This window comes from Hesperophylax consimilis, chromosome 8 (genome assembly GCF_061612785.1).
Source record: "Hesperophylax consimilis isolate HC1 chromosome 8, BYU_Hcon_1.0, whole genome shotgun sequence".
In the NCBI taxonomy this organism is placed as follows: Eukaryota; Metazoa; Arthropoda; class Insecta; order Trichoptera; family Limnephilidae; genus Hesperophylax; species Hesperophylax consimilis.
Window position 1 is genome coordinate 20,037,150 of NC_142843.1, and position 10,813 is coordinate 20,047,962.

At 43.8% G+C, this 10,813-nt stretch overlaps 1 protein-coding gene across 3 annotated transcripts in view; it reads right to left on the reverse strand.

Annotated features, from left to right (window-relative positions):
* LOC149421691 (bifunctional 3'-5' exonuclease/ATP-dependent helicase WRN-like) overlaps window positions 1-10,321 on the reverse strand; it is a 28,267-nt gene extending 17,946 nt beyond the window's left edge. For 2 of the 3 annotated variants that reach the window (XM_089635015.1, XM_089635017.1), the window contains exons 1-4: window positions 9,985-10,321; window positions 9,830-9,890; window positions 9,506-9,750; window positions 8,776-8,902 (exon numbers count right to left, since the gene is read on the reverse strand). In XM_089635015.1, the coding sequence (XP_089491141.1) occupies window positions 8,776-8,902; window positions 9,506-9,750; window positions 9,830-9,890; window positions 9,985-10,059 (508 nt within the window). In that variant the 5' untranslated portion in view covers window positions 10,060-10,321. The remainder of the gene's footprint in view (window positions 1-8,775; window positions 8,903-9,505; window positions 9,751-9,829; window positions 9,891-9,984) is intronic. The other variant, XM_089635016.1, reaches the window with a different exon arrangement.
* Window positions 10,322-10,813: the final 492 nt, after the last annotated feature.

Here is a 10,813-nt window from a genome sequence, read left to right on the forward strand (position 1 = left end):
ACGTAAAAAAAAAACATAATTTCAAATAAAATTCATTAAGGTTAAACGCAACGCTCCCCATCCCAAGCTAAGGTGTGAGATACCGTGCTCAGGGCTGAATGACACTGGGGAACAGTGTCACGAACGGTTCCTCCGAGACACAAGGTCGCATCTCGGAGTATACAGACCTTACCCCAGCATTCGGGGCTCTGCTGGGGTGGACCTTTTATTTCCCTAGATACTCGTGGGACCAAATATGGACTGTAAAAACAAAAACCAAAACAACACTGACGAGGGACCTTTAAGGAACCTAGGGGGAGTGGAAGGAGGAGTTGAGGCCGCCTCGGTGGACTCATCCCTCTTGGGGCCTTTGAGGAACCAAGAGGAAGTGGAGAGGAGAGATGGGACCACCCTGGTGGACTCTTCCCTTGAGGGGCCCTCTGGGAACCATAAAGAAGGACCTCCGACGGACGCAACACGGCGGGATCCCCCAGGGGATTCAGACGTGGAAATGCAGGGACCATCAGGGGACCTGGAAAATAACTTCTTTAAGAACCCCCGACTCCAACTGGGGCCATCGGGGAACCAGCGGAGAGGGGGGGACTTAAAGAAGAGACTCACTCCAACAACCACCGCTGAGGAAGACAAGGTAAAGTCCCTGTCAGACGATGTGAAAAAAATTCACATCAGTGGGAAGAAACTCAGTGGGGCTGCGAGGAGAAAACTCAAAAGAGAGAAGCAGGGGCGGCAGGAAGGAAACCGGGAACAACCAGGGATTGTAAAAGTCCGCTGGGGACAACCAGGGACCTCGAAGGCCGGAACCAGTCAAGGCAAACCAGGGACAGACCGGAAGCTAACGGGGACCGCAGAAGGTAACCGGGAGCAACCTGGAACGCCCGGGGAAAAGAAGGCTGGGAAGAGGAGAAGAACCTCACCAGAACCTAAACCCTTGGGGCTTTCACCGGGAAATTCCAGGAAAAAGCCCCGAGGAATTCTCACCTCTGCTACCTATGCGGAAGCCGCTGGAAATAAAATTCGAGTGGCTGTTGTACATAGGAACAGAGAGGAAGAATTTACAAAAGAGCAGGAGGCCCTCGTGAGTGAGGCGGCCGCGGATCTGATTTTGAGCATCCCAAAGGGGCAGTTCAAACCCAGATTCGACGAATGCTTCACTCAGAGGGGCGTCCTGAAAATGACCTGCTCCGACAAGGAGTCAGAGACATGGCTGAGGGAGATGGTGCCGACCATACGGAAATGGCAGGGCTGCGACCTGGAGGTGGTGGGGTTGCAGGAACTGCCAAAGTACGTAAAGGTTATGGCAGTAATCCCCGAAAATGGAGCAGTAAGCACCGAGAGGTTGCTACAACTGCTGGAGAACCAGACTCCCCGGCTACACACAAAAAAATGGATCGTCCACGACTCGATCAGGGATAAGAACATGTATCGCCTGATCATGAGTGTGGACGAGGAAAGTGTGAAGGTGCTGAAGGAGATGGGGATGACGGCGCATGTCGGGATAAGGAAGGCCACTTTCACGGTGCGCTCTCCTAACACCGAGGAGCGTAAATAGGAGGAATGACTTAAGGATTAGGCAGTAATGGCTAAAAACTTACAGTTCATTCAAATAAACTTGCACCGCAGTCCGGCAGCGACTGCAGTGCTTAGCAGTAGAGTCACTCGGGACAGTGTGGACGTCGCGCTGATCCAAGAACCCTGGACTTATAGGGGGAAGGTCAGAGGACTAAACATGAACCAAGGTCTAATCTATTATAACGAGTCGGGGGACAGACCCAGGGCCTGTATTCTCATCAGAGGGATACCTGGCACACTGCTACCCGAACACTGCAGTAGGGACTTAGTGGCTGTGAAGCTACAGGTCACGCTGGACCAAAGAAGCAGGGAAGTAGTTGTGGCATCAGCATACATGCCCTATGACTCTGTGGAACCACCACCCTCAAGGGAAATAACGAGACTCGTCCAAGACTGCAGGGAGAAGGGTAGGGAACTGATACTCGGAGCAGATGCTAACTCGCACCACACTGTGTGGGGGAGTACGGACATCAACAAACGAGGACAGGACCTCCTGGAATACCTGATGACAGTGAACCTTGAGATTCTTAATAGAGGCAGGGAACCCACCTTCGTTATAAGTAACAGACAGGAGGTGATAGACCTGACCCTAGGAACATTAAGAGTCTCAGGATGGAGAGTATCGGACGAACCATCCCTGTCGGACCACCGACACATAGAATTTAAACTAGAGGGAGAAACAAGCAAAACGGGGACCGATACATATAGGAACCCAAAAGCAACTGACTGGACTAGATACTCGGAGGAACTAAATATAGGAATGACAAGATTCCCAGCTAAATACGGCTGCCCCGAAGAAATTGAGGACGCAGTAGAAGTACTGAGGGACTCAATGATAAGGGCATACGAAAATAGCTGCCCTCTGAAGACAAGTACCAGGGACAAAACACCGTGGTGGAGCAGAAGACTGCAGGAGCTACGGAAAATAGTAAGGCAAGCTTTCAACAAGGCCAAAAAGTCAGGAAACTGGGATGCCCACAAGCAATACCAGAAAGAGTACAAGGTGGCAATCCAGAAAGCCAAAACATGCTCCTGGGAGAAATACTGTGGGGAGGTGGAAACCATCCCACAGACTGCAAGAATCCAAAAAATTCTTGCAAAAGACCCAGGGGCAGCAAAAGGCCCATTCAAAAAAGCTGATGGAGGATATACCAACAGTTGGGAGGAGGAGTTGGAGGTACTGCTGGGGAAACATTTTCCCGGCTACAAAAAGTTAGAAGCAGATGATACCGGTCCACCACCAGCCCGAGTTACACGGGAAGGTAAGGACTGGGACACTGCGGCTAAAATAGTTACTCCCTCCAGAGTTAAATGGGCAATCAGAGGGTTTGACCCTTTTAAAAGCGCAGGAGAGGATGGAATCTTTCCGGCACTTCTACAGAGGGGCCTAGATACAATCCTACTTCCGGTGACGAAGATCCTGAGGGCATGCTGTGCCCTCGGATACATCCCCATACCATGGCGGAAGACAAGGGTAGTGTTCATACCCAAACCGGGGAGAGCTGACTACGACCAACCAGGTGCATTCCGCCCAATTAGCCTCACCTCATTTCTTTTGAAGACAATGGAGAGGCTAATGGACAGGCACATAAGGGACGGGGCACTGAAAGAGAAGCCCCTCCACGAGTTACAGTTTGCTTACCAAGCAGGTAAGTCAGTCGATGCGGCACTGCACAGGTTGGTGTACAAACTGGAGCAGGCACAAGCGACTGGGGAACTGGCGGTAGGGCTATTCCTGGATATAGAGGGAGCATTTAACTGCACCACTATTAAATCCATTGATGAAGCGGCAGAAAGACATGGACTCGACAAAACCACCAGAAGGTGGCTGAGGAACATGCTCTCAGGCCGGATACTTACGGTGACAAGGGGTGAGGTAAGCATCAAAGTGCTGGTGACACGAGGGTGTCCACAGGGAGGGGTCTTATCACCCTTGCTGTGGAGCCTGGTGGTGGACAACCTCATCCGGAAACTCAACAACAGGGGCCTATATACGCAAGGGTATGCGGATGACATTGCAACCATAATAAGGTGTTGGGATGCAGACACAACCCGAGGCCTTATACAGTCAACACTGGCAACAGTGGAAGAATGGTGTGAAGAAACAGGACTGTCAGTCAACCCAGACAAGACAGAACTAGTAATCTTTACGCGTAAAAGGAAACTAGAAGGATGGAGCAATCCAACCTTCTATGGAAAGGAATTAGAACCCTCTGACACGGTTAAGTACCTCGGAGTCATCATAGATGCCAAACTGAGCTGGAAAAACCAGGTGGAAACTGTAGGCAGAAAGGCCTGTGCTCTGATGTGGGCAACTAGGCGAATCTGCGGCAGAACGTGGGGTCTCAAACCTAAAATGATGCAATGGCTTTACACAGCCGTTGTAAAACCAAGGATCATGCACGCAGCCCTGGTCTGGTGGAGGAGAACAACACTGAAAACAGTGATGGTCACACTCAATCACATACAGGGACTTGCATGCAGAAGCATCACAGGAGCCATGAGAACCACTCCAATACTAGCCATGGGAGTGCTGCTGAACCTACCCCCACTAAACATAGAAATAGAGGGGGCGGCGATGGCGGCAGCCTACAGGTTACATTGCAATGGCCAATGGAGAGGAGAGTTGCCCAGAAACAGTCACACGGAGATAGGAATAAGACTGAGGGCAATTAGTCCGACGGCTGGGATGAAGCAGGACGGCAAACAAGCCGAATACTTCTTCGGACAGCTGTTTAAAGTGACGTACCCCACAAGGGAGGAATGGGACACGGTCCCAGGTCCAAACTCCAAACAGGAACTAATCTGGTTCACAGACGGGTCCAAGATGGAGGAAGGAACAGGGGCCGGGGTCTGTCTACAGGGATCTAAGAGGGAACTCAGTATACCTCTAGGAATGCACTGCACTGTGTTTCAAGCTGAGATGAAAGCCATCTTAGTCTGCGCACAGGAGAATATGAGTATCGGGTACAGAAATAAGAACATAAACATATGTTCTGATAGCCAGGCGGCTTTAATGGCACTGGAAAGTAACCGATGCGACTCCAGACTGGTGATGGAATGCAGGACTATCCTAATAGAACTGGCGACCATCAATAAAGTAACCCTGCTCTGGGTACCAGGACATAAAGGTATTGAGGGCAACGAGCGGGCTGACGAACTAGCAAGGAAAGGGGCGAAAGCACCACTTGTGGGATCTGAGCCGGCCGTAGGAGTAGCAGCTTGCCACACCAAACTACATATCAAGAGGTGGGTCAAATCCCAACACTGGAAGGAATGGAAGAAGGCACCCGGAATGAGGCAATCTAAAGTACTCATAAACGGACCGGACCATAACCGAACCAGGCAACTACTCGATATGGACAGAAACTCACTGAGGGAACTGGTAGGACTATTAACGGGACACTGCCATCTCAGGAGACACATGCAACTGTTGGGAGTGGAAAACACCAACATCTGTAGGAAATGTGAAGAGGAGGAAGAGACTCCAATTCACCTATGGTGCCAATGCCCCGCTCTGCTGGGAATAAGGCTCAGATACCTGGGAAGACACAGTGTGGAACCAGAAGACATCGCCACATATCCAATGACAGCCCTGGTGAACTTCATAAAAGGGACCGGGTTACTGGCAAGGGAATGAGGTAAAATGGGAGATAGTACAATGGGCCTATGGCCTAAGTGCTCGCGGGGAACGTAAGTAAACCGCCTCCGACTATAAAAAAAAAAAATAAAAAAAAAAATAAACGCAACGCTCGTTGTATTCTACGTGTTCACAGATGGCGTTAATTAATTATTGTTTAAATACGCTTTTGCAAGGTATTGCTTTACAATATTAAGACAAATCATTTGTTTGCGCTCGTATATACGCAATATGGATATGAATCAATAGTTTTGTTCGTTTAAAGACTTAATTCTTTCGAGAAAGGCACACAAATACAATATTTTACCGATGATTCAATCCAATATTGTATTTGTATGCCTTTCTCGATAGAATTGAGTTTTTATATGGACAATACTATTTATTCATATTCATATTGCGTATATGAGGGTGCAAACAAATAATTTGTCTTAATACTGTAAATCAATACCTTGCAAAAGCGTATTTAAACAAAATTAATTAATTAACGCCATCTGTGAACACGTAGAATACAACGAGCGTTGCGTTTAACCTTAAAATGTATGAGAGAAAACCAAGGCGCACAACTCAAGCCACTAGGTGGCACTAGTGTAGCAGGCTGCCATCAGAATGTATGGGAAACGTCAGGAGTTGGTGGTATTATTAATATTATAGGGTATTTGGTAATACCAACCAAACAGGGCGTTTTGAAGAGATTTTATTCATTTTTAAATAACCATTTATTAATTCTATGTAAGAAAATTTATTTATTCGGAACCGGCGTTTGTTGATCTATATCATAGACATATGAATATTAGTAGACCTGCCCTAAGTGATTAAAAGCGTATTATCCCCACTCCCCATACCGGTTCCATTGGAGCCGGCTGTGCTCGCGTATGGCCTCAAGTGAAATTTGAAAACGTGACGTCATCATTCTTGTGCGAACTATGGTCGAGGCATCATCGGTTCATTTTACGAAATAACACGGCAAAATGTTGACTTGTACTATGAAAACTTGTAAAAATAGATGTGAAAAAGAGAATAAACCCAATTGTCGTATTACATTCCATATATAAGCATTATTTTACTTTATTTTAAGCATATTCACATCGTATAATATGAATCAGTTGTTACTATCACATCGAGAAACGTCTGGACGCGAAACACAAAGCTGGTTGGTTGCTGGGAAGTAAATTATGAACATTTATAAAAGTGTCTTAACTAAATACTTAAACGAAATATTCGACTCTGAAAATAGAACCGAATTTTTTTGCCGAATTTGGACTTCGCAAATTTGTTCATAACGTGGCGAGTAATTTGCGCTCCCATGTAAAAATGTCTATTCATTCAAAAGCAGATTTTACTTTTAAGAAGTAAATGGTGATATTATAATGCGAGATGCCTATTTACTGTCAGATTGATTTATTGACGAATCACAGTCAGCTTCACTCCCTTCGTTCTTCAACAGTTGATTTTACCCCTCGCCATTATCTTCTCGTCTATTAATTCCTATGTCTGTGATCTATATTAATAAATATTTTTAAGCCATAATCTTTTTCACTGGTTGATTTCATTATTCCTTTTGTATTGAATGCGAATGTAGGCCAAAAACCGCAAAGAAGCTTTTTGACAATGGCAGCAGAAGAAAACCAATTTTTACATCGCAACCCCTCCTGGTTGCACAAGACTGAACGGGGCGTGCACTGCGGACCCAGTATTTACGACGCATGACCACACTGGGCGGTCACCGCCAGCCAATGAGCTTAAAGCACACACTGATAGCAAAAATATCTCTCAATCCACCTACACATAGCCCTCCATTTCAAATTGTACAATTTATTCTGAACTCAATAAAACTGCCAGGAAAAAGTAGTTTAGATTAGAACATAAGAAACTGTACGTATATGCACTTCGTTAACAAGGGGCGGCACTGGTGCGCGCACTCTAATTTGCTCACGGTATCGGGCTTTACGATAAATATTTTGCAAAAAGCTATCTCATATCACTCTTCCAAACCTCAAACTCGCAACATCTACTCCGACCGCTTTGCTCTGCCTCGACTGCTTCTTCACATTTCGCAGCAACTGGGCCAGGCCATGAAAATAGCAGCTCGCCAACTAGAAACCCGGTACCCCTATTTACAGTAAATATAAAGAATACCCGTTTGATACACCTTTTGACTGCAAGAAAATTTATTTTTTGGTTGGCAACGGTGGAAGGTATAGTCCAAGTATGGAGTGAATACGAATCTGACTTAGGCAATCTTGCGTCTCTGTATGAGGGAAGCGTTGCACTTGTAAGGGTGAAAGGTGGTTTTACGGGGTGGTTTGATATCACAAAAGGTGTTAAACAAGGCTTGCGTAATGTCACCGTGGTTATTCAATGATAATTGTATGCAAGAATTGAAAGAGGTGGGATTTGGCACGAATTTGAGTAATCTGAAAGTATGTTGCCTGTTGTATGCTGATGATGCGGTGCTGATTACTAATAGTATGGATGATCTACAGTCTCTCGTGTCTAGGATAAACGAAGTATGCATGAAGAATGAGTTAATAATGAATGTAAGTAAGTCTAAAGTAAAGGTGTTTGAAAGAGAGAGTACGAAAACAGTGTGCAATATAGTTGTGAATGAGGAATACTTGGAAGAGGTGGATGAGTTTGTGTATGTAGGAAGTTGTTTACGAGAGATGGGAAGGCTGACAGAGATATTGAAAGAAGGGTAAATGCAGGTAACTCCATTAATGGAGGACTGAACGCAGTTGGCGCTAACAAAAATGTGTCCAAAGACGCGAAGCTAGCAGTCCACAATGGAGTGCTGGTACCTACCCTGATGTAAAGAAGTGAGGCATGGAACTGGCAGAGAAAGGATGAAAGTAGACTGAATGCTGTAGAAATGAGATCCCTGAGGCGTATGTGTGGTAAAACCATGTATGATCGTGTGAGTAATGTGGAGATCTGCAAAGAGTGCAAGGCTGATGTGTAATGAGTAAGATCAAGAAAGTGACGCTTAGATGGTTTGGGCATGTAGAGCGAATGACAGAAGAAAGGAGTTTAAGGAGAATATACGATGCAAATGTGAATGGTAGCAGAAGTCGGCGACGCCCGAGGAAGACATGGCACGACCAAGTGAATCAGATACTTGAGTCGGGCCATGTCAAGAGTCAGAATAATAGAAGAGTATGTAAGAGTATGTATGTATACGATGTATGAATGTGAATGAGGCAAGGAGTGTGTACCAAGACCGAATTGTTTGGCGGTCCGTCCTCTCTGCCTACCCCTGCGGAGAAACGGCGTGATGGTTAGTTAGTTAGTTAGGAACTGAATCGAAAGTTAGGAGCACGGTGTGTGGTCAGTGGTATTGAGTACATACTGATTTGTTTAGGAACATTTTGGCGGTTAAATACCCATTTAATTTTTATATTGAAGGCTGTTATCCTGCTCTTATCTACTGAAATCATCTACACCAACAGAAAGTAAATACACAGGTTTACTTTGTGACAGAAGTAAAATTGATCATCGGTAGTTTTCAATTTTCAATCACACAAAATAACATGAACATTTTTAAAAGAATGAGGAAGAATAAAAATTACCCATTTCACCAGTGGCGTACTCAGGAGTCAAGTACACTACGCGATAGTGATTGTTCATCAACCGATTAATCACTTCCGTTTTCTTATTTTGAGCCGATCCAAGAAAGCAGGCTGGAATATTTTGATTCTGAAATAAATGTAATAATATTAAAATAAAATTACTACCTATTACAATGTAAAAAAACAAACTTAACCCTTTGGATATTTTTTTACCAAAAAAACTTTACTTGGAAGACAAGACTTTACTCTCATTTAATAATAATAACATTTGGCTGATTTACATAGCGCTGTTTCTGTGAACAATCGGATACTTATTTATTTTGGACTTATTTGTTTCATAGTAGGTTATAACGTCGGTGTAAGTCCAATACATCAGAAGAACCTTTTGTAAATATGTTCAAGAGGGACAACAAACTATCACAAAATACAAACTACACTTGGCGTCACAAAAATGGCACCTATTGCAAAATCTTATGAGATAATAAAGCGATCGTCTCTTTCAGATGTGCAGCGACGTCGCCCTGATCCACACTTCCGGATAAAGCCACCGGTCTCTTTAAACCATTGGATTACCTTCTGAAGTTAGCACACTGTACCCCCGGACACCCTCTAAACGATATAGAAACTAAAAACATATTGTTGGTCTTTACGGACGTATTACTGAAAACACGCATACATTCCAGATGTATTTATGGGTTGAAAACAAAAGCTTCAAAAGATATTGACAAACCTTCAGGCAAATCACTTGATCTTCCATGAGTGAGATAAGAGGCGAGATGACAACTGACAAACCCTGAGTAAACACAGCGGGATATTGGTAGCAGAGAGATTTTCCATAGCCAGTGGCCATTATAACGCAGTTGTCCCTTTTCTCTTCCAAAATAGACTGGATTATCTGCCATTGTAAAGGTCGGAACACAGTGTGTCCAAAATACTGTTTCAGAATGTTACAGTGTTGGTCTTGCGGTTGTACTTCTATAACAGAAGAAAAGTTTTCAAAAGTAATGTAAACTTATTTTACTCTTTGGATGGTACCGATGTAAAAAATATTTACCTTTGATTAAGTGTGAACATTTCTGAAGAATTTTGGCAACATTTTGATTGTCAGGAACCATCTGAAAAATATTTACTACAGTAGGGTACGTTACCGAAAAATAAAAAAATATTTTCTAGAAATATGTACTAAGGTAGAAATTTGATATGACGTACATGATTATAACATACATTTTCAATATTGCTATCCTGATTGTCCTCAAAGAAATCATCAAGCATATCCGAAATCATTTTCACTACTTATTGGAACGAAGTTTTACAACTTTGACGTTCGGTTTTGTTTACAAACTTAATTTGACAGGACACCACTATTTTGATTGTGCGCAGTAATAAACTTCTTTGTATAAAACAAGTCATTGAAATTAAGTTATTTTTTCTTTACGACTGCAAGTGAAAATTCGAGGAACGGCAAATAATATGCAAGGAATAATCGAAAACATAAAAAACCTGTAATCTAATCTTACTCTGAAAAGAAAAGACTGAATTTCGTAGCGCTACTGGCGGCGTAATTATTAACTAAAGAAGTCAACGTACATATTTTTAGACGTTTCATAATTCTTTAGTACCAAATAAGCTATAGTAACTAATATCACCGCACTCAATCGCGGGTTGGAGAAATAATTACAATGTCTTCAGATTCTCAGAAGCAAACCAAATGGTAGTGATAAGAGAGGAGATTGCGTTTTTACCCATTAAACTCGATTCGTACCAGAATTGAGAAAATTCTACCTCGCACAGCGCCACCCCTTGACGATGTAGCAAAACATAATACCATCATAATACTGAAAAATGGTGTGAATATTTGCTAGTCGCAAAATGGACAAGTAAACTTTTTGATCTGGACCCTGGACGTGGGCGAATAGAATATATTGTACCTACCTATTGTGCTGCCGTTATAAGCAAAAAGGCAGCTAGGAATTTGCAAAAGTCAAATTCTGATATACAAGACTTTCATCTTCTTTATCAACCTATCCATAACCTATCA